The sequence below is a fragment of the Diorhabda sublineata genome, chromosome 7, assembly GCF_026230105.1.
Source record: "Diorhabda sublineata isolate icDioSubl1.1 chromosome 7, icDioSubl1.1, whole genome shotgun sequence".
In the NCBI taxonomy this organism is placed as follows: domain Eukaryota; kingdom Metazoa; phylum Arthropoda; class Insecta; order Coleoptera; family Chrysomelidae; genus Diorhabda; species Diorhabda sublineata.
The window spans coordinates 3,531,621-3,557,579 of NC_079480.1; the positions used below are offsets into that span (position 1 = coordinate 3,531,621).

Sequence of the window (25,959 nt, forward strand, 5' to 3'; positions counted from 1 at the left end):
ACTAACTACTATTTTCTGATAGGGGGAAGAAGAGTTGAACAAAGAAGTGCTATCAGCTCGAACCAATGAAAGCGAGGATTTGACAAGGCAGTGTTTGAGTGCCACATATCTGGAAAAACAATGACGTAAATGCAAAAACATCAATCTACACGTGAGTAAGAAAACGATTTGCAGATGTATCTAACTTAAATGAGGATGTAAGTGATATAAATCAAAGGTATATTCAGATTCTTTATGTACGAACTGTAGCTGTTAAACAACGAGGCTGATGATATAAAATATTTTATTTTGATATTTTATATATTTATTTACCATCCCCTTTAACATAAACCCCTCTTCTATCACTACATCGGTCCATTATTCAGTGCAGGAAGTCTGTTTCAGTCAGGTACTTCAAGACGCGTGCCGCTTCTTCTTTCCAAGCTTCAACAAACTCAAATCTTGTTCCTTTTAATGCAAATTTGGTCTAAAGAAAAAAGAAGAAGTCAGACAGTGCAAGATCCAGCGTATAAGGTGAGTTGTCCAATCCTGGGATGTTGTACTTGGCTAGAAACCTCTTGAAACACAGTGCGGAATGAAGCAACACACTTTTCGCATATTAAACTTTTCATGTAAAATTTGCCGGGCACATTCTTGGTCTATTCGTATAAATTCAGCAATCGCACGAATACTTTGCCGATATTTAACAGCTTTTCGTTTTTTACCAGTTTTACTGGTCTTTTCAAAATTCTCTTAAGAGAGGTTTTTGAAATTCGCTTAGTTCAGTATTTCGCCCAGAAGGTTCAGAAATTCTAGGTTGACAGCATTGCGGTTTTCGCGAGAAAAGCAACAAAACATCATAGCACAACATGCATTAGTATTCAAAATTCATATCAATACTGTAAAAAGGTAAAATGCTTTTTGTATTGTACTTTGGATACATTGAATGGTCGTTATAATCCGAAATACGTGCTCATGGAGGCTGTTGTGTGATATCTTAAAAAATAATGTTGAATTGTTTAATGTAATGTTTAATAATAATTTTATTACAAACTACAGCCTTTAAATTAGCATATAAAATCAGAAATTCAGACTTTAGACACAATTTCTCCAGAACCACTTCAATCAAGTCTTATGGAAGCTTTTTTTATTCTACATAATAGTATTTTTGAAACTGTATATTAATTAAGTCAAGAGATACTCCAGTTCAACTACTTGATATAATCCTTTCGTGAAAAATAAAATGATTGATGGTGAAAACCGCATCTAAATCTATTGCGTGATTTTGGAGGAATTAGCGAAAAGCGACTTTATTCACTGTTATTTAGAGCTACTAAATTAAAATAACCGTTTTCACATGAAACGTCTGAATATAACAATTTTTAGGTTATGTAACTAACTAGTTGTCAGTAAAAAAACATTTTTGATACATGTCAGATATTGTTAGAGATCTGCATCGAACCGTAGCATGTCTAGAACTAAATAAATATATTCATTGTGTAATCCCATTGTTTTCAGATTGTACTTCAATTTGTAAAGGAAATCTTTTAATATCATTAATTAATATTCAACAATATAAACTGTTTTAAACGTAGCAGTTATTGAATTTGGGTATTTAAAAGATTAAATTGTATTATTTAATATAGTTAAATCCCTTAATCTTAATTCGCGATGGAACATCAAATCACAACAAAGCGTATTTTTCCGGATTCCCAGAGAGAGTAATATCCGATATATATCTCAATCAAACGTGCAGAAATCCGACAGTTTGTATATCTCCTTGGAGAATCCGAATGGATATAGACAAAAGAAGTTCGTCTCTCCCTACTTATTGTCCATTGCGCTCAAATGGAAAGCCACAATTTATTTATTACCCCTGTTTCCTAAATTGTATTACAAGTTGTTCACCCACCGAGGGTCTAATGGCTCAAAATTACCAAAAAAATTGAAAGCTTTTTATCTCCGTGCATCAGATCGAAATATCAATTTCCTTAGAAATAATATTATACAAACATATCATTTCTCTTTTAATCTAATTTTTTGAATTAACCTCAACTTTATTATCTCATAGACCTTGAACATCGCGTTACCTATATTCGGCAAGAGTTGCATGTACACCATGACCGATTGAATGACATTGTAAGAGTACTCGACACTAAGTGGTCTCGACTGCGGAAGCACCTCGTTTGAGATCCGATCACATTATCTCATTTTAAGGACCCTCTCAATCTCCGAGGGTAACCCAAAACCCGCCGAAGATACTTCAGCGAGACCTTACGTACCGTAACGCAAAAATTGGGGATGAATATTAGTCCAACTTAACACGGAATAAGTTAAATATATAACACGCTCATCTGTTGATGTGCTTGTAGCATTTTCTATTTCAATAAATTTAAAACGGTTCGCGAGCACAGCTTAGTAATGAAAAATTACTTATAATTATCGTCAATATTCAAGAAAACTAGAGAAAAATGTATGGTTTTTCGACTTACCAGGATCCGAAGCGTCCAGACTTTGCTGCGATGCGGGTGGTTGTGATAGAGGTCCAGGCGTACCGGGAGATCTGACGTCATCGTTGACCGGACCCCCGTATGATAACGACGACGATGGTGGTCTCTGTAATCAAAAACAAAACTTGGGTATAAATGATGATATCTTATCAATTAGTTTGTAAAGGGAGAATACAAAAATGTGAAAAAAGGTTTCAATTAGCATTAGAACTATTCTCAACGTAAACGAGTCAAATTAATTGATAATTACAAAAGCATAGATAGAAAGACAGTGTACGAGGGAAGACTCAAAAATTAGTACTATTTTTAAACAGTTTCTAATTTTTCATACAATTATAAAACAACTTCATCATCTTCCAAATACTACATTTTTGTACTCATCTAAGGAAATGGCAGACAGTTTCTTTTTCGTTTTTTATTTGACCTCTTCAATCTTGTGTAAACGGTGTACTGCTTCTATCCATTATTGGGAATAAGAAAAAATCACATAGGACCAGGTCGGATTATAGTGTAACCGTACTATTTTCAACGGAAATTTTTTGGACAAAGAACGTGTGCAGGTGCATTGTCATGGTGTAAGAACCAGTATACTGTCTTTCTTTTTCAATTTCAACAATTCCAGAAACAAATTTGATTGGTATTTTGACCTAAAGGAATAACTTCAAGCATCAAGAAAAACCATTCGCATTATTCCGATGCTTCATTTTACTTCACAATATCTTTTTGAAAGTCAAAACCATAGCACCATTAGTTATCTCCTTTGACAATTTCAAGAAGTTTGAAAGCTTGAAATGCTTCAAACCGATATTGCTTCTAATTGGTAGTTAGAGCTAGATGGACAAAATTAGCAACAAATCTTTGTCATTTCCAAATCTCATTTTAAAATTGTCTATACATAGGTGTGGGTCCCCGTATTACAATTCTATTGAGTCCTTTATACGCAATTTTTTTGGAATGATCGTACAATTCAAAATTGAAAGGGTAGGTTTACGAGTTCTAACTCTAAAAACTGTTGATACCAAATAATACAGAATAGAATATAGAATAATCAAAACACGATGAAGGCCACAATTAAATAAGTATAGTACTCTGGTCATTGGTAAAATGAACTAGCTCGATATCTAGGATTATTTTTGTTTTTGGTTTCATTGTAGGCCCCCTTTAGTAAATCTAGACGTATTTTCGGACCACTTTAGGAAGTCGGGTGCAAGATTTCAAACATTTCAAGAAATTCTTGATAAAATAATAATGATAACGTTGAAGTTATAGAAGTAGTATCTAATATTTTTGACCACTATGACGTAGATTAATAAAATAAGTATTGCAAATAATATTCACTGAATTTTATTAAGTATTATTATATTTATTCAACCCACAGTAAGTAAATCCCAGCGTTTATTCCATAACTTAACATTTCTTTGAAAATATATGAATGGCATTTTAGAATAATTGTAATTTCGTATTAGCAACTTTTTTTATTTTCTAGACTCGTTATGTCAATGTTCTATACAGAAAAAAAACAATTAAATGAAAAATATATTAGTTTACTTAAATAAATTTCAAGTGGTTTCAAAACAAATTCATGGTGTAATAAATTATTTCATATTTCTACACTTAGGTAGAGATTAATATTCACCTCATGAATAATTACTGATATTTGTACGAGCTGTTAGTAGAGTTAATTGCCAGTGAGATATTACGCGAAATGTATCGACGCACGCCACTGGAGCGCATATATTAAATCTGGCAATGGATGTGTCGCTTGTCGTCCCAAGATTGCATAGACTAAAAACATACCAGAAATAGCGAAGTTCATTGTCATCATGCCAGAGGTTTTTTTTTTCTAAGGACAAACGATGTATTTGACGTTTTATATAATGTGCGATGAAGAATATTGTTAATTTTTCATTAATATCTCCATTAATTGATTAAATTTTCAATACAAAATTTCTGGTGGTTTAGTCTATTTCACATGTGCTCTATAGTGTACTTGTACTTTCAATTCGGTAGTTGAATTTTAATAATCTACGCAAGGAATGTATTTGGGCGTTATTATACATCAACATAAATCTGCCGTTTGTAATATAGTCAAAAATTTTCCTGAAAGATGTTCCTTAAATACAAAACTGCGGTTATTAGTGGCTCGTACTGAAACTGAAAATTTCAATTTTTAAAAACTTAACCATGTTGAGACTTATAGTGCTTTTCCGATAAAAGAATCCACCTTTAATAACTTTTGTAATACTGGTATTTAGAAAAAATCCAAAAACACGTCAATTTATGTTGGAAGGGGCAAGCATTACTGGCTTATTTGAACTTACTGGAAAAGCCACCCCCTCACCCCTAGCAGCATCCCTTTTATTTTTTTAAATTACTTTTCATATTTTTTATGTAAAATTTGGATACTCCTCTTTGAGCTGATTTCAAAAATGTATAATACTTGTAGGTTAAAGTGGTTAGTTTATGAGATAAACAATTTTTCTTTTAAGAGCACAAATTTTACTTATTATTTACTTTCACCTTATTTGCCTGTACTAAAATGGGTTGTACAACAGTTCAAACTCTTTAATCTTTTTAACTGTGCTATTTATTCTACTTAAAAAATCCAAACAACAAAAAACTCTAGTTTTTATTAAAGTTTGACATTGTCAACTAGAATTTGTAGTCACTATTGATGGTGTAATTTGATACATTATTTATTTTGTTTCTCTGAAATGGTTTACTCTTTGCAAGAAAGAATTGAAATTGTAGGTTTATACTACCAAAATAATAATTGTGCAAGAGCTGCTGCTAGAATATTTAACGAATTACATGCAACTCATAAGTATGTAATTCAACTGTTGGAGAAATTTACCACAACAGGGTCTGTTTGCAATAAAGTGCATAAGCGAGAGGGACTCGTAAATAACGAAGCAATCCAAGTGGCAATTTTAGGGCAAGTCAGCTTAGAGGCTCAACAACCCCAATCGTTGTTAACAATAAGTAGAGCGATCGGTGTTTCATCTTCTACAGTTTTCCGAGTTCTACATAAATTCAAGTACCACCCATACAAAGTTAAGTTGGTGCACGAGTTGAATGAAGATGATTTTGATCGTCGTCTAGAGTTTTGCGAATCAATGACGCAAATGATCAATAACAATCCACAATTGTTAAACAATATTTGCTTTTCTGATGAATGCTCATGGTCATTAAATGGCTTAGTAAGTAGGCATAATTGTAGATATTGGGCTGAAAGTGATCCACATATTATGCGTGAATTCCATACACAACATCCCCAAAAGTTAAACGTTTGGTGTGGTATCCTAGGTGACCACATTGTCGGACCTTTCTTCATCAACGGAAATTTAAATGGTGAATCATATCTTGAGTTACTCAGGGAAGGGGTTGACCCACGTATTACAACAATAATAGAAAATTATGATAACCTTTCCGAAGATTTATTGGTATTTCAACAAGACGGAGCTCCCCCACACTATGCTATGCCTGTCCGACAATTTTTAAACAGGAGTGGCCACCTAGGTCACCGGATTTAACACCCCTAGACTTCTTTTTATGGGGGTATTTAAAAACAAAAGTTTATGCTACCCAACCAGAATCTCTGGATGATTTACGAGAGAGGATAGAAAATGAATGTCGACAATTAAATTCAGCCGTATTAAGCAATGTCAGAGAGGCATTTCAAAATGGATTATACCATTGTATGGAAGTGAATGGTACTCATTTTGAACACTTATTGTAACTTCATAATAAATAGCACAGTTAAAAAGATTAAAGAGTTTGAACTGTTGTACAACCCATTTTAGTACAGGCAAATAAGGTGAAAGTAAATAATAAGTAAAATTTGTGCTCTTAAAAGAAAAATTGTTTATCTCATAAACTAACCACTTTAACCTACAAGTATTATACATTTTTGAAATCAGCTCAAAGAGGAGTATCCAAATTTTACATAAAAAATATGAAAAGTAATTTAAAAAAATAAAGGGGATGCTGCTAGGGGTGAGGGGGTAGCTTTTCCAGTAAGTTTAAATAAGCCATAAAGCTTGCCCCTTCCAACATAAATTGACGTGTTTTTGGATTTTTTCTAAATACCAGTATTACAAAAGTTATTAAAGGTGGATACTTTTATCTGAAAAGCACTGTATATGCTTCAGTTGCATGTAATTTAGTCGAAAAATTTACTCTACAATTATCGAAAGTATCGCCTCAAATGCCTCCTTATGAAATATCTAATTATTACAATCTAAATTTGATAGAGCGATTCAGTTTTGACTCATCACTTTCTTTATACATTTGTTTTCATTTAATTGGCGTTAACATTTTATATTTTCTCTGTTACATTTTGTCATCTAAATATAACTTTTCGTTGTTTTTGATTCTTCTTCTCTTGTTATAATCGCATTTCTAGATTAATTTCCATTCCTTCTCAGAAGTGTTAATTGTTTTCTATTCTTAATTTTGAAATTTTTATAATTAATAATCGTTTGTATCAACTAGCAGAATCCCGCAGTAACTTGCAGATTTCAAAAAATTATACTTTCGTTAAAAAAAAGTTTTTCAAAAAGAGATTTAAATTAGTTATTGTATTTATATGTACGTGATGGGTTAAACACTCTTCGCAAAAACGATCTGGATTGTTCAAACAACGTCTTTTTGTCCTACTCGTGACACAAAAACTTTAGATGGGTACTAATCAGGGTTGCCAGACGTCCCGGATTTCAAGGGACGCTGTTTGTCCCGTATTTTACTTTCACGAGTGACAAAATTTAAAAAACTAAATGTTTTAGTAAACATTGTATTATCCTGCAACAAAGAACATTAATATTGGCGCACCCACCCCACTACGCCATGTCATCCATTTCACCTATCGTTACTCAGTTCAGTTCACAGCAGTCGAGTTAAGTTCTAACCTAGTGAATTTAGGCTATCGGTATTGCTGATAGACTCTTCATACTTACAATGAATCATGAAAAAAAAGGAAAAGTTGTAGCATAAGATTTTTCTATTGCTCATGGAGGCCGTAGAGGCAATCACAAAATGGAGAACACGTTACTGTTGCTTCAAGTTGTTCTATAGGAAATTATTTGCAACTAAAACTTTCCATCTACTTCTCCAAATGCTAGACCTTTCTGTTCACGTTGGTAATTATACACTTTCACGGTCACCTGGTTTTTTGACTCTAGAAAATCGAAAAATGGATAGATTTTAATGATGTTGGTCTCAAAATGTTCCATTTTACGGCGGATTTATAAAAAAAATTAGTAGAAATAGCTGGAATGAAAATTTTTCATAGTTTTACTGTTTTAAATCGTAAAAAATCGGTTATGCAAAATAATCCTTTACAAAAAATTATCTCATTATCAGATAAAGTTCTTATATTTTTTTTGTATTCTACATAAATTAATAAACAATTTAAAAAAAATCCAAAAAGAATGATTTTTTCAGTTTTTATAGCTTAAAATGAAATCGATGAAAAACAATCAATTTTCGTGAATACTTTCGTACTATATTCTTCAATGTTAATAGTTTTTGGACCATTAAAAATCGAAAAATAGATAAATTTTATAATTTTGGTCTCAAAATGTTCCATTTTACGACGAATTTATGAAAAACACGGGGGTAGTAGCTGAATTTGCGGTTTTTAATAGTTTTAAACCTTAAATAGTAGAAAAACTTTTTTTTTCAAAATATTCATTTTGTAAAATGGAACATTTTGAGACCAAGATCATTAAAATCCGTCCATTTTTCGATTTTCTAGAGCCAACCTAACCTAACCTAACCTAACCTAACCAAAAAACCAGGTGACCACGAAAGTGAATAATTACCTTTTGGGTAATTATAAATTATTATAAAGTGTATAATTACCATAATGTTTTGTAAAAATTATTTTGCAAAGCCGTTTTTTTACGATTTAAAACAGTAAAACTATGAGAAATTTTCATTCCAGCTATTTCTACTAATTTTTTTTTATAAATCTGCCGTAAAATGGAACATTTTGAGACCAAGATCATTAAAATCCATCCATTTTTCGATTTTCTAGAGCCAAAAAACCAGGTGACCGTGAAAGTGTATAATTACCTTCACGTTTACTTTCTTCTTTTCCATTTCCTTGTCTCTTCCTGATTGTTTGTTGTATGATTTGATATTTTATATATCTTCTTGTTCATATTTTCGTTCTGTGCCGCCTTGTTTTATCTTCTTAATACCTTCTTCTGTAGATGTTGTAAATTATTTCGTCTATTTTTTTATTCATGCATTCATTACTTTTACACTTTCTCCATAGTGCTGAATAATGTTGTATGTAATATAAATAATTTGTTCTAGTTATTATGCCATTTTGCACTTTGGGCTCCTAAATATTTCCTTTAATTCCTTTAATCTAATCTATAACAGTGTTTGATTTTCCTGTTTCCATTAATGTTTTAATAATTTTTAGAATTGTGTTTTTAACATATTTGTGGCGATGTTCAAATTAATTTTCTATTTATTTGTGTCTTTCAATATGATGCACAGACAATCTAACCTTCGAAAAATCATCACGGATTCTCATGAAAAATATGGCGTCAGAGAGTCGCGTCATTAGAGAGATATATTTACCAGATGGGCATCGAAATGTCGAAGAATCTTCGTGACAATACGATTTGCTATTTTTGGGTGTTTTCGGTTTGAATATCGGTTAACCATCGGCGTACGTAGAGGTACATAAGCTCATTCTTTCTGAATGCCCAATAATAATAATGATTGTGATCAAATTCTACGAATTTAAGTAAAGAACATACTTAATATTAAACGGTATTATTATTTACCCGTGGATTCTTTCGTTATGATAACAGTTTACATCATTATATGTTTTTATTTTACCCCAAAATACTATTATTAATAACACACTTTTATTTCTACTGAAGGGTCCTCAATGAAAAATCAGCAACAGATGTTTTCTAACGTTCACTATAGTACTTAGCGTTACTTCATTCGAATACTAATTTAAATTCTCTTGTATAATAAAGCCCATCAAATATATTGTTAATTTAATCCTTCGTGTCAATTTCCATGGATACGGTTTTTAATCTGGAGAAAGAAACTTCGGTTTATTCTATATTAAATCTTGAATGTTTTTTCCAATTATTTACAACATCGAGTTCGAGATCAATAAATCTACGTGAAACAGACAAGACTAAAAACAAAGAGATTAACCAATTCCGAAACCCGATGCTGTGTTGTTTCCAATTAGTAAGTTTCCTATAGCCTCGGGAATATCTCTGCTCCCTTACGTGAAAATTTATGAATAGCTAATGTGCAATATATCGATTAATAGTTGAAATGTGCAGGTGTTGCGCTGTTATCAGGCTCCGAGGTCGAAGAGGGAGCCATATATCAACCTTCCAGAAGATTCCACGCGATGTAGAAACGGGAACGAATATAAGGAGCAGGATGCGACAAGGAATGTCTCGTAGCAATATATCATTCCGACAAATTAAATTTATCCTGGTGTATAAAAGATAAAACCGGACGACCGAGACCTTGCATCCTAACTCTCGTCTCGTTTCTTGTTATTCCTTACAATTTAGGTATTCAGTAAGGCCATTCCACTATCAAATCTCTTTAAGATACAAAATTTGGTAAAAATTTTCAGTTTTTTATTAACAATCTGTGTAATGTAAACTGTCTTTTGATGCTAAAAAACATAGAATGTACTTTAAATTGACAGGATTGCTACTGACGTTTTGAGATATGGCAACACCGATGTGATATTGCCATTATAAAGTTTGATGTACTCAAAACGTGTTGTTGGGATTAATTCTTGAATATTTTCGTGCGACGATTGTCTATGACTTTCGAACTAACAGCTCTGCGCCGATCAGCTCGTTTCGACTTTTGGTGGTGAAGGACCATCTTGTGTTTCGCTGGTTTTCAGAATTCAATCGTGGTCGCACTTCCCGATAGGATGAATTTCGTGAAGGTCGTCCAAAATCAGCTGTTGTGCCAGTAAACATAAACGCTGAGTGTAATATGATACTGCAAGATCGTCATATTACATACCGTGAGATTGAGGCATACTTGGGCATTATATCCACTCGCTAACACTGAATATTGCATGAACATTTGACTGACAAAAAGATTTTTTCGCGTTGGAAGCTTGTGTTGAATGATGCTAAAAAAAAATCAATCGCGGTGCTTGAAAAGACGTCTATAAGATCGTATAGTTCTAATGTTTGCATGATATACAAAAAGTATGCGTATTTTGGATGTTTCTATTTGTGTTTTTAATAACACTTACGCGGATTTCCTTTGAGACATGATCTAAGTGAACCATAACCTTTTGGAATTCGATCAAGCCAGCGGTGGCGGTGAGCCCAGTGCAAATAAATAATAGAGAAAGGGCGTCTCTGTCGGATCTTTTCCCGGGGGGCATCTGACATGACACTTCACTTTCCAAACACTGACGGGTCTCTATGCAAAAAATATTGAAACACGACACCGACCCTCTTTATTACACGAAATATTCATGACGGCTGAGGTGAATAAAAATAACGGAGACGGAGCGAGAAAAAAGTGAATTTGGAAGTAGACATATATATGTCTAGAAAAAAACAATTTTCTCTAAAACGAACGAACTTTTGAGTGGCACTCTAGAACTTTGAAATACAAAAAAAAAGCTTTCCATATAGGCTTTTGATACTGATTCACAAAATATGAATGAATAGATTTATGTGGTTTACAAAAGAGGATGACACTAAGGTGTATTTTGAACGACGCCAAAAGAAATGTTGATGTGATACGTACTCAATTATTGTTTGATGAATCAAGCTGTACCTACTTAAATTTTATTACCATTGATTCTGCACAACGTAAAAATATAAAAATTAAGACAAGAATCAACAATATTGGAATAGCAGTTAGTTGCTTGCCGTAGTAATTCATTGCCGTTCGCCGACGGACCGTGTACAGTCCATTAGGCAAAGTCCCACTAATGGCCCGTTACTCAACGGCCAAACAATATCCATCCGTTCCGTTTAAAAAGATTGATTTTGTCCAAGAGACGGCGGAATCGTCGGAAAAAGAACTTAGCGGTGGCTGGACGACATTGCTAGACAGGACCGTCTTGATAATACACAACAATATTAATATGAAATATATTTATAACACTAAACTTAATATTGAATTTTTTTTGGCATCAATAAATTATTGTTCCGAACAGCTACGATAAATCATCTAAAGGTTTTCATTCGAATGTAATACAAATCACCACAGCAACTAGTAGCGTAGCTAGTACAGGGGCATATGCTAAAAATTGACACTTTAAGACTATTTCAATGATAACATGAAAATTGATTTTTTGAACATTCTTTTCTTTCAATACGTCAGTTAAATAAACTGATTCGTCTTATACAATCTTACTTACTGTTCAAAGAATTAATCTTCGACCCAAACGCAAAAATGTAATTACAAACAACCTATATATTATATAAAAAAATTATCAGTGTGCTTCGCCATTGACGCCTGCAAAAGTACTACGAACTGAAGAGTACCTTAAGCCTTGAATGTGGTAGAACTTTTAACTAATTATTGTGGCTGAAGTGAACTTTTATCATAAAAGATAATTAGAAATAACAAAATGTATTGCAATGGCTTCAAATTTGAAAAAGTTTTGAGGTATTTACCTCAAATAGCAAATCCAAATTGAGTCTCGAAATTCTCGAAATTGCGGATTCCCACAAAACATACCAACAACGAATCAAAGTGAAGAAATGGATGGTGAAGGATAAAATGATTAATGTTTTCGTTATGAATACTCAAAATAAAGCAAATAATCATTTTATTATAATAGATTTTATACAAAATATAACAGCTATTTATTTAGTCTATTATTGTTGATCTTCTAGTTTGTTTTTTTTTTTTCGATTATTCGTGTAGATTCGTATAGATGGATTATTATTATTATATCTGCGCCTATGGTTATTTCCACGTCCACTATTTCCGCGATAATTCTACCGGCGTTTGAATGATCATTATTTTGGTTTCTTCCACGAAAATTGCGACGACTTTCATAGGAATTCTTATTGGTTCTTGAAGATTGTTTGAGGTATTAGTAGCGGATGCGTTTACCAATTTAGTTAGTACCTCCTGAGCAGAGCAGCCTCAACTTTCAATTTTGCCTTATCGGACTGAGCTTTTTGACTTTCAGTTTTTACTTTAACGTCGACTTTATCATTTTCGGCAACTTCAAGTGGTACTCCTTTGGATTTATATGATTTTTTCAATTTTTCGACCACCGCTGCGTTTTCGACTGCATAGGATGACGAATCTTTATTATTTTGTCTAATAATTTGGCTGATAAAAGTTTAAGATTTTCTCACTCAATATCTTGTTTAAGTTTAGTTATTATGTCATTCTTAGGATCTTTACGATTACCTATCAATCAATAACTGTTATCACAGTATAAAAACAATTCATTCGTTTTTTCTGTTTCTCAAATACAACTGATTAAAATGTAAAGTTTATTTGTACGAAAGCATCATTTTGGAAGAATAAAATTCATGGTATTTGTTCTCATTACGGTCCTGTGGCCAACTCGATGAGAAACGGGGCGGCGGGGGCAGTAACTGTTCGGTCAGCGCACACTATTTCATTTTAATGGTCCCCGTGGTCCCGGATTCCATTAAACTGTTTTCTCCTGCAAAGTTTACTTTTGCCAGTGGGACCATTAGTTTGATGCAGCAGGAAGCAATCCTGCCAAAAAGGAGCAGGATTGATAGATGGAGCGATGTAGACGGCCGGCGGACGGCGGCAGGCCACGCTTTTGCCTCTCTTACTACCGCCACGCCACCCCCTTTCTTATTTCTGCTGCCTCGGCAACTCATAACTTAAAAGAATGTTGAAAATAACAACCATCCGGAACAGAAAATCTATTAAAGAAATTGAGTTATATTGTTCGAGTAAGCAAAGAAATTTTTAAAACAAACACGTTTTTATATTAGTGCTCGCAATACTTTTATTGGCAAGGTATGCGATGAAAACGGCACCTGATAGTTGCATAACAAATTACTGGGTAATAATATGAAATATGTGAATATTTATAAATAATTTAAATATTTTATTCATTACATATATACTGTTATCGTGTTTTTCAAGTTAAAAAAATGTATTATGAAGGAACAAATAAATATAAAAATATTTAAAAGAAAATTTTTAAAATTCTGTGCAGTTGACCAGAAGAATCAAAATGGCTATGGTTATGTATGGTTATTGATGGCGTTATTATTAAAAATGGTTAATTTTAAATGTCCGACGAACTGCAAAGGTTACCTGGTAGCAGATTGGAAAAGTGTAGTAATTTTGGAAATGGTAAAATTGAATTGGAAAAAAGCAATCCTTACTTTACCTAAATACAGGTACAACTGTACGTAAGTGGGATGTACGGTTTGTACTAAAGAAAAACATGAATTATTTGATAAGCTAAGTTTTACGGGAGTGAAAGGCAAGTTTCCGAAACCCAAAGAGTGCAAAAGATTTTAATGAACCGTCACAATTGTCTATGTCTTGAATATTATGTTTTAATATTAAGGTAATGGAAATATTTTTTCAAAATATTTGATATTACAAATGTTGACGCTATTTTAATAAAACACTAAAACACACAATTTTCACTTACTATTTCTACCTGTATTTTTGCACTTAACATCACAAAACTATTATGATCATTTAATTTCCACGTTCTTATTTATATTAAGAGTAAGATTTGATAATTCCACATAATAGAACGCTGTGATGGATTCAGTTATCCCCACTTTACGAGGATGGTTCCATAAGTACCTGTCCCAACGAAGAAAATACAAAAATTTTGGAAAAAATATGTTTATTTTTCAACGTTATTATAATAGCCATGAACTGCCGACATCACCTCTTCATTGTTAAAAAATCATAGACCACCGAGGCATTTTTTCAAGTCAGGGAACAAAAAATAATCCGAGTTGGCTAAATCTCGCCAATAAGGTGCATGAGGTAGCAATTCAAACTTTAGTTTACTATTTTAACCATTAGAAGAACATATTTGTGAGCTGGTGCATTGTCTTGATGCAACAACACTTTCCCCTTCGACAAATGCGGAATTTTTGGCTTGATTGACTATAATCAATGAAAATTATACAACGCGCATCTCAAAAAAACCGACGCCATGACCTTGCTTTCAAATGGATCTGTCTTCGCTTTCTTTGGAGCTGGTTTTTCCTTTTCAGTTTATTGTTTTGATTATGACAAATATTAAACAACTTGGCGTTTCCAAACATGGAACATTTGTTGTATAGATTGTGTACTTTCTAATACAGTGGTATTTCTCAAGCAACTATCGCCATCTCTAGGTCAGACCAGGTACTTCTGGGACCATCCTCCCTGACAATAAAGTATTGACCATATTGATATTGAAATTTCTCGTCAAAAATAATTCTTTAATTAGAAATTATCAAAAATGTAATAAATTACCATTTATTATCTTTCTAGTTGTTTTCTTTATTGATTTTTCACATATTACTCAAATAAATTATCTTCATATGGTTTTCCAAAATATTTCTTTTTTATTAAATATTTCTAATCAATTTGCTAAGCACAAAAAGTCTACCAAAAGTTGTACCCAATCAAAAAATGTAACAAACATAACTATTAAATGACAATATTGATTAAAAATAAAATAAATAGCTGTTTATTTTTATCATGATCATTTCAGAGTGAATTTAGACATAACGAATCAATTCTGTCAATACCACTTTGAGTGTGGTATCATCTAAGTGTCATAACAAACTAAAAAAGGAATTAGTAGCGTTGTTACTTGCATTTTGGACTATCATAAATGGTAATAAGTTCGCTCCAACTTAGATGTATATAAAATAAACCAATCAAATCACAGTTATAAATGATTTACAAGTTGGTGTTGTACCAATGTAACTTATTAATTTCATCATAGAAAGCTATTAATCAGGATAGTTTTTAATCCAATTAAATCACAATTTTATTCATCAGTGACATTAAGGATGTACATATAAGATAATAAAATTTAAATATTTCTGAAATGGTATTGCCTTTCATGAAGTCACCTGTTCGTAATATACATTTTCAACTTTGTGCTCTGCATTTATTATTTAAATCGGTCTTAAAAACGAAGATTGGTACCAAAAATGTTTAATTTTCTAGTGCATTTTGTTTGTGGTTGTTTAATAAAATATTTTTCGAATCTTTTTGAAGTAACACTAAAAATAGTTTTAGAGGAAAAAACTACATGAACCACAGAATTGAAGCCGCTTTAAAAAACCATTGAATTATGAAAACTGTTTTACAGTAGGTATCTCGAATGGTGAAAGGGTCATGTAGATGAGTTGTTTTACAAAAATTCGTGAAATATGTTAATTTAAGAAAAATACTATATAAGATTGACAAAAATACAAAATGTTCCATACAAAAAATATATTAATCAATTCACCCGATATGATTGAATATTTTACTAATTTTTTCATTAAATCTTGTATGTAATAAAGTGAGAAATTTATTTATAAATGATAATAGATGTTACCTTTAATCAAATAAAAAGCAACGATAAAAGCAATGTAAAAAAATTATGAACAAATAACGTAGAATCGAGGGAATATACCCACAACGATAAATCAAATAACAGTATAAATACAATGAAAATTTGAGGAAAATAGGAAATAAATAATATAGAAATGAAACATATAGAGAAATACTAAAGATAAAACTAGTTAGAGATAAGATATATGATGCACTACTTTGGACAAATTTTCAGGATGCCCCAAAATGTTCATTCGAAATAGTTGATGAAACTTATTAGGTTGAGCAACGGAAACGTGGCTTGAAAGTGCGAATGAAGCATCTGAGACATAAGGGATGAAATGAGAGGTAATAAAAGATCAACAAAATGATTAAAAAAAAACACCCAACCGAACATACATACACCTTACAGTAATCTGGTTTAGGAAAAGATATAAAAATGAAATATTGTATTCAACAAGGCAAAATTATTCTAAATTTCAAATCAATAAGTTAAATAAGGCCAGTGAAAATTTGAAATTCCATAAAAAGGGGTAATAATTGAACGTGAAAACTTCGGAAGACTACAAATAATAAGAATAACTGAATTATTAACATCATTCAACTAGACTACAAATGAGGACAACTATAAATACATATTTGAGTAGAAATCATATTGATAATTAATCAAAACCAGTCATATATCCGAATGACACTTAAAACGGTATTTGGAGTCTATTTTTATTCTAAGCAAATATAAAGCTTGTTGTGTTTCTTTAACAATTTCATAAATTACACGGCGGAAAGTGTAACTGTTGTCCGGTAAACTACCCGTTAATGTGTAAAAAATTGACAAACCAATTTGTGTAACGTACAAGGCGTTAAAAAACCCGGAACAAATTACAAGCTTGCCTAAAAAAAATTACCAACACACGGACAGACAGAATACAGTTCACAGTTCATTACACAAAGCAGTTGGGTTATCAATTAACGAAGCACACACCGGGACAGTATAGCACCTTGTATATATTTTATTGAATAGCTCGTAGGCCAGTCTGGATTAATCTAGGTTTTAATATCGACATCGGCCATAAATTACGAAGTATTGAAGCTCGAAATGTAGTCGTTAAAAATTTTATTTTGAAAAATACTGAACTGGAAACATTGTGATCAAAAAACACCGCTCCAAACGGAGCGGTAATACAAGTTAACCTTGAAGGAATATGCACTATCCAGTCCGGTAAGAGTTTGGTTAAAAAAATACCTTTGCTTGTTTCGAAGTGGCTTTAAAAGTTCAATATGAAAACCACATAGTATTACTGAAAAGTTGATTGAACCAGCAGCGGTTGGATTGTCCAGAACTATCTGTGGAGATGATATAGCCAATGAGTTGGTTTTAATTTCGAAAGGTACTTGTCATTAGATATTTCATAACAATTGATGATTGATCTTGAAACATAAAATCGATGATTTAATTGATAGATATTGAAGATTTTGCACAGCTGTTAATGAATTCCAAGTACCAAACTTTTAATAAAGAATTTCTTTTTGACGAAAACCAAACTTCTACTAATTAATATTCAATTGCAGTGGCATAATTATGAAGCAGTTTGTGAAAGAGCAGAGGTTGCCAACCAAAAAAGTTGGAAAGCTCTGGCTTCATCTTGTATCTCTGTTCATATTTTTTACTGTTCCAAAGTTATCTTTTACTTTAATAAAACGTGCTATACAATATATCAAAAAGTCACGTGGAACTGGCCTATTGGATATATTTATTATATAAATTTATAAATATAACAAGGTGTGTAAAAAAGGCAAAAAACGCGTACGGGTGAGTTGGAAACACACACCCCTATCTATTGGAGTAGAACGTGTGTTTCCTACTTCCGGTTTTTGCAGGCATCATGTGGACTATCGATAAATGATAAAACAGATTGTACGGGAAAATTAAATTCTTCTTTTTTATATGCTGTCGTAGTTGAAACAATGAGGGATTTTTTGTGATGGAGTCGAAGGGTTGTTATAACAGAATAAGAATAAAAGTTTGAACATTTGTTCTATCTAAAACTCATATTTTTCTAGTATTTTTTGATTGAGTGTAACACATTTATCAGCAAGTTTCATGCCTAGTGAACAACAAGAGTTTTTCCTTTCAAAGTGATATAATTTATATATTTTTTGCCTTTATTTCTCAAAGCATATTTAATTAGTTGATATTTTTTTCTAGATATGAAAACTAGCAGTAGTCAACTGCTAGTTGTATGTGATCGTTTGTCTATAATTTCCTTCTCAAACCAGTCCAAGATAATCAACAGTACTCCATAATACTAAAACAGGAAATGTGCCATTTGAGTGTTGCGTTTTTGTTAGCTTTCGTCGAACATCTCCAGGTTCGATACTCTTAAATGATCCATTATTAGATATTGACGTACAAAATATTTATTTATTCAGCTGGAAACAGCATACTGAATTATTAATTCGTTGTAATTCTTATGCGATTGCGGTATTTATCTGGAAAGAAATTTTTTCGTGCTCAAATGCTCATGTAAAATTTTGTGTACTATCTGTCATGATATAATTTTGAGTAACTGTCTTCTTCCTGATCATTAAAAACCATCTAGGCTTGTTCTACTACGTTCAAACAGCTCATACTAATCAACGTACCCAAAATATAAAAACTTATTCTTGTGTGAGGTTAGTAACAATTGGCAACCTTGAAAAATATTATTGGCAACAGCGCCATTGTTCGTGAACGTGTGCCCGGCGTTATCTTCACATATCCACGTCATCCATGAAGAGCGCTGTCGCTTCATAAGAACCATAAAATTGTTACGACCCCACAATAGCCGTAACTGTACACTAGACAGACTCTGCAGCAGATTTCGCCATTATTTTTACGACCTAATTGTGTTGTCAAATTGACTAAACTTAAATGCTGTTTTACGCCTTTTATTCCAACGTTTCCACGCATAGGTATGACCGTTGATCTCTTCTCTTTTCTATATTTTTACTGCACATTCTCAAGGAGAAATTTCACTTTTTATTTTTAAAAATGATAAATACACGTAATATACAAGAATTAATTGATTTTTACAATATTAGTTTCGACGAAAATCTCTTTTATATACATGGTTTATTCTATGAACTTTTTGACTTTTACAGCTTTCGTCACTTTTAACAGTATACTTCTTGAAAATTTTGACCTTAATTGCCTGCATTAGATATCTATTCAAATCTTCTTAAGGTATCTTGCATCCTAGAGTTTCTTTACGTGTCCAAAGTACAGTTTTGGAATTAAAAAAAGAAGTGCGAAGATATCGCAATAATTTTATTTTTACATGAAAGCCTGTATCTCAATCTACTTTTCTACATAATTTCCGTGAATATTGAGGTACTTGTCATAACGTGGCACCAGTTTTTGAATACCCTCCTAATAAAATTCTGCCGCCTGTATCACAACTATTTTGACTTCGTTATCGTCTTGAAGACGCTGACCGCCCAGGTGTTTCTTCAAATGGTAGTCGCTGGGCACCAGATCAGGGCTGTAGGGAGGATGATTTAGAGTTTCCCATTGAAAAGATTTGATGAGATCTTTGGTCCGATTAGCCACATGTGGACGGGCATTGTCATGCAGCAAAATGATACCCTTACTCAACTTGTCACGTCTTTTGTTCTGGAATGCACGACGCAGATTGTTAAATGTCTCAAACTCCACTAGCAATACTCCTTTTCTGTCCCTAAAAACTGTGCACATGATTTTCTGTGCAGAAATTGTTTGCTTAAACTTCACTTTTTGGGTGATGATGAATGTCGCCATTTCATGGATTGTTGTTTCGATTCTGGTATGACGTAGGCCACTCATGTTTCGTCACCAGTAACAATTTGGTCTAAAAATCTTCACATTCATTGTGGTATCGTTCAAGGAAAGTCAATGCACTGCCTAAACGTTGGGTTTTGTGCAAATCCGTCAACATTTTTGGAACCCAACGATGAATATCGATCGGTTTTACGTCTTTAGCACTATGAAATCGTATAACAGCCCGTACTTCACAAACGGCGGGACTCACGATTGTCGGAGGCATCTTAAACACTCAGTAAACAACGTACACAATGCTCAGAATCAGACTGTAATGGCGTCAGTGCGTAGACAAGAGATGTGGGTAACCAGCGCGCATGTGCGGAACGCCGACCCTGGGATTGCGGCGGCGGAATCGCAAAACGGTACTTAAAAAATATGCCTCGTATATTAACTATTTTTTAGCTGCTGTAATATGATGTTCGTCCTTCCTTTTTCATCTTCGATATGGATCAAATATAATAAACAATTCAATGAAATATATTTTAGTATAGTTTAGTAGTGTTCCTTGTTCAAATCTATGTGTTTGAAATAAATAGCATGTAGAGAAAAGGAACTGAACATATTTTTCTTTTTACGGATTTTCGTATTTTCTTTATATAAGAAAAAGGAAATTGTTATTCTACAAGTAGAAAAATATAAAATGTAACAAAACTCGTTTATACTTGGAACATATATATTACACACATATTCCATACAAATAGAATTCCAGTATGGAAACGAGCCATATAATACAAAAATCCGTATAAGATCTAGTATGCGAAACTTCTTTGTGTCGATTGTATATTCTTGACATAACTCCTGTTTACAAACATCGAACATTCGTGTCGGGAATGAAAGAAACGTCGTGGATACAACAATTCAAAAGATCGAGTGGTTTTCAATAATGCAGTAAAGAATACATCAGCCCAGATAGTACGAGATATATATGTACGCCAAAAACAGACGAGCTTATCGACAAACTGTCCCGACCATATAGATGACGATGACGGCCGACCTTGCTGTCAAACTATGAGCGATCGTTTTTCGATGACGCAACTTTCGTATGGTAATTGAATCAGCTGGTAGGAGGCGTGTTATGAGTGATAAAAATAAATATTACTAAGTAAATTTTGTGATAATAGATATAAATAAGTTTGAAATTCAAAAAAAATGTATAACACGTAGCTTCAATTTCCGTTATTTATAGCATTCTCACAACGTATTGTTTGTTTATGAAGGGAAAGTTTTATTTTTGTAGTAGAATTTCTATTGCGTCCAGCGTTTGCGACAAAATTCACCTTTCAACGTTGTTTGAACATTGGATGAAGGCCCCAGACTTGACCGACGGGGCTTATCTTGGTCTAACGCTGGAAAATCGGGACTTGGCAAACCAATAATGGCCCAAATTCTGGGTAACCTAGCCCCGTCATCCCATATTCACCCAAGCCTGGCTGAACTCTGGGTAACCCGATCTCGGCCATCTTATAGTCAACCTGGCTTGGCAGAACTCTGAATAACTATGAAAAATTTTGTTCTAAAACCTTCCATCCATAATAGATATCTTAACATTAAAAGTGATAATTTTTTATGAATAAAATTTTTTATCTCATTATATCATTTAACTAATATTTTTATGTACATTAATTAGAAGAGTGCATTAATAGAAATGTGTCATAAAACTATGATTTTATCGACAATATATTAAAAATCGATTTTTACAAGCAACCAGCTTGGCCCAGGGTTGCAGACCAGTCTTGGGTTTATCTAGGCAACCAGGCCTGGTCCAGGCTTGCAAACCAAGCGAGGGACATTGTTATCATCCCAGAGTCCCGCCAAGTATGGGCCAATAACAGCTTCCAAGCTATAGCCAGAATTGTATATACTTGGCCCAAGTCTGGTCCTATACTGGGCCCATGGTAAAATCCCATATGGGGCTGCAAAGCAAACAAGTGTGAAAGAATATATAACGTGTCCGAGTTGCTTATATTGGTGTCGGATTCAAAAGTTTCCTTAAACTCGATTGTTTACCAGATTACTTTCTGAATTGTTTCGACGTTTTCTGATAATAGTAAAGTTCCACATAACAGCAGCAACGAAAAATGGATGATGAAACAATCGAAGTTGCGGCCACTGTAGTTGTACTAAGTTATTATTAAGTGCAGAGAAACCAAAAATGAGACGTGCAAGGAGATTGTAGAAAGAAGATAACGACAACCGTACTGTAGATTTCTCACAGTGCGTATACATACATATGCAATTTGCTAGGTACAATGACTGGGACATGCTTTATGATCCGAAGAAAGAACTATCAGAACCAATCATAAACTTTTGTCAAATGTCCGCAGAAGATTTCGAATTTATGCTCTCAAAAATTGAACCAAAATTAAGGAAATAGATAACAACACGAGGAAAGCAATACCGATTTAATGGTGGTTAGCAGTTAGTTCGATTCCATTACTATCATGCATTTCTATTTAAGATATCACAGCAGGAGATAAGCCTCATTGCACCCGATGTTTGTGAGGCAAATTAGTACTGTTTTCACCTGTTTCCTCATTACAAGTCTCCTTGGTCAGGAATCTATCAGCATTAGAATAAAAGTCAAGATTATTTCTTCTTGGGATACTAGAATCCTGTAGAGTTTTAGTAGATCCTTGTTGAGGAGTAGATGGTTGTACATACGGTGGAAATGTAGGACAAGGAGAACGTGAATATGCGTAGGATGAAGGAGAACTAGTAAAATCTGAAGAGATGTGACTATGAATGGAATACCTTGTTGCAGGAGTGTCAGAGAACGGACTAACAATTGACTAGAAAAAGCGCTAAGAGAACGTTGCACTCTTGAGCTCTGGTACAAAAACCAAATCATCAATCAAGTATCCTAAACTTGGAGCATAAATGTAAATAATTCTAATAATTGAACTATTAATATTCATACGCGCTATTAACTAAGTGAAAAATCATTTAATAGCGTAATAATTTTGAATGAAAGCTCGATAAAATAAATAACCACCAATAAATTTGGCTAGGCTAGTGTGTTGAAAAAGCGCTACCGTAATTTTTCCATTAAATAGATGGTGATCGAAACTCAAAAGCTATAGATAACATTTAGTTAACCTGCTAAAACACCTAGTATATCCTATAAATCATTTATCCTTGGAAAAATCGTCCTTATCGAACGTTCAAGGAATTAAGTAGCAGCAAGAAGTTAATGAAGTCCGATAATTACACGGCCACTCCCACTTTGTTGCCTCCTGCCGCATCCCCTGTCCCCTCTTTTGATTGATAAATATGTTTGCATTGGATTTTCTGACACGTAAACAGACCTGTTATTATATAGTCAATTAATATCAACTTGCGCTTATCTTTGGTCGTAAATGGATCATCTTCAGGAATCTAATTTATGACGAGCACTGACAAGTGGTTAATATGTTTTACGTATATCTAAAAAAACAATTGTCAAAATCTTATCAATGGAGAAAGAAATGAAATTATAGTTTATGTAAAATATGCAAAGGCATCCGGAAATTTTCTATTGTTGAATCAAGTAATATCTCATCTTTATCTATACGTGAGTGGTATCAGTTTTATAGAAAACTGTTTCAATTGGAAAAATCCTAACTTAAATCCAGGAAAACCCAGAGTACAGCATGAATATATGAAGGCTAGGGATGAAAAAATTATGCAAATAGAGAGATTTTGATATTTATCACAACTAAAAGATGGAAAACAAAAAAAATGTGAAAAAAATCATTAAGAGATTGTATACCACTCATTGTTTGACTTGGTAATCAAAAAATACCATATCAAAATAAATTTTTCAACATTATTCTCTTTTAATACGTCATTCAAATAACTTATTTATAATTCTGTATTATCAAGCAAAATTCTGGTCATGGTACAAGCAAAATTAGTGTTCAAGTTAATAATTTCCTACCCAAACTAAAATAACGGGTAATAAGTATACAATTACAACTGAAATGCGTATTCTATAACAAAATTATTAGTCTGCTTCGTTATTAACGCCCGCCGAAGCATCTAGCTAAATTATGGATCAATACCTTTAATGTTGGTTATGCAAGCGCGTTGCAAAAATTGTAGTTTGAATTTGAATATACAGTATTTGGAAGATCGAACTTGAAAAAGCTTTATTATCGTTAAAAATTCAAATTTATTGCTAAACAACTGCATAGAAATATGCAGTACATACTTTCTGTTACTGAAACAACAAAATCAAAAGTATTGGTATGGTTGATTGGTACATACATCGTTTAATTTCTACATGTTCAGTTACGGTAGACATCATTTTTTGTTTCCTTACCAAAACTAATTGATTTGTACTCGAAACTTTGACAATTGAATTGATATACGACTTCTGAGAAGCATTCATCTCGTCATTAACTGATCCTATATTTATTCTTCACATGGTTTATCGGAATAGTACAAAACAGCGTCATCTTTCTGACAAATGATTTTGAATTGATCACACTACAAGCATACTGTCTAACGTGAATTTCGATAACCAAGTTATCATCCTCAAAAACACAGCTCAACTTCAGTCTCTGAAGACGGTAACTTGGTTATCAAAACGCGCTTCAAAGAGTGTAATTGTGAGTGTTGTTCAATATGTCATTTTCCACTCATATTTGTGCATAAATTTGATATTTGATTTAGAATAGAATAGAATTAGATGAAAGTTAATCAAATTAATAGACTTACAAAGGAAACGAAGCATTGTTAACGTGATTAAACAACAGTAACACAAAGAAACAGTTCCCTTCCTGGATATAATACGATTGGCAAAATCAAATCAGTCAAATGGCATGGTAATGATTTTACATCTGAATAATTCTGTTTGGAGTATATGGAGTTGATTTAATTCGGGGTGTAGGTGGCGTTGGGGTGTTCAAAAACCCACCCCTTCTCGATTCACATAATTGACTTTTAACTAAACGGTAGAAAATGGATAAGTCGTGTTGTTTTGGGGGGAGCCAGAGGGAGACGGAGATAGAGTTAAAACAAATCTAATCTACGGATCGGTCGAAAATACAAATTAGCGATTCCTTCGGGATTTACCCCTCATAACAGGAGACGCATGCAAATGGCAATTGGCTAGTTTTAGACGTGTCTAAAGGGCGTGTATGTATATTGAATGAGAAAATGAACCCCATCTTTATCCGATTTTCTCGCCACTGGGACAAACTGAATTTTCAACTTTAATTTGTTTAACGTGTCAACATTAGAGGAAAACGGGACAAATTTGTGAGAAAAACCATCTAGTGACCAAACTACTTATACAGAATCAAAATAAATATGTTTAAAATAGTTTAATGGGTCAAAAAATAAAACTATACTAAGTGAACTGGCAAATGAACAAGTATAATTTTTATGAAACGTAAAAATAATGATGAACGTACAAGATACTACAAGTAAAAATGAAACTAAAATCATTAATGATCAAATATATAAGCGTTTTTAAGCATAAGTAGCTACATTTAAATACTAGGGAGTCATGGGAACATGGGAAACTAGAGATCGCGAATAAAGCGAGAAAAGCCAATGAAATATACTATGTTTTATATAGAAGAATATTCGAGGAAAAAAAATAGGCGAAAACATATAAATGTAGGTATACAACTTGATAGCAATACTAAAAAAACACTAAAACTCAAATAATTTGATGCTGTAAGAGTTCTAGAGAAGAGGATGATCAGTATATGTTGACAAATCATAATAAACACATAGATGTTTGAAAAACGTTACCAAATGATCCAGATTTACTTTGAAAATCATTTAAAAATTCGCTCAATTTTTAGATAATTCCGTTATTTTGTTGACTAACATAATTTTTCGAACTGTGGATAGGTTTAAACCACACACAACACCAACATGGTGCGTTCTAAAGAGAATATCGGCTCTATGTTTCCACTAAATCAGAACTTTTGCCTACAATCTTGGCATACACCAGTATATCTTGTTGATGAAGAAATTAGAGCCTCGAGACTATCATAAACGTCTTTTCGCGATTATAATATGGAATTATGGGGAGCTGATTCGATAAAGAGGTTAAAAATCTGCAGGAAATTTAAGTGAGAAGAA

At 32.9% G+C, this 25,959-nt stretch overlaps 1 protein-coding gene across 6 annotated transcripts in view; it reads right to left on the reverse strand.

The window, feature by feature from the left end:
- The window catches only part of LOC130446301 (homeobox protein homothorax), a 356,948-nt gene that overhangs the window by 172,232 nt on the left and 158,757 nt on the right, over nucleotides 1-25,959 (reverse strand). For all 6 annotated transcript variants that reach the window (XM_056782464.1, XM_056782466.1, XM_056782463.1 and 3 more), the window contains one exon: nucleotides 2,472-2,595. In XM_056782464.1, coding sequence (XP_056638442.1) covers nucleotides 2,472-2,595 — 124 coding nt within the window. The remainder of the gene's footprint in view (nucleotides 1-2,471; nucleotides 2,596-25,959) is intronic.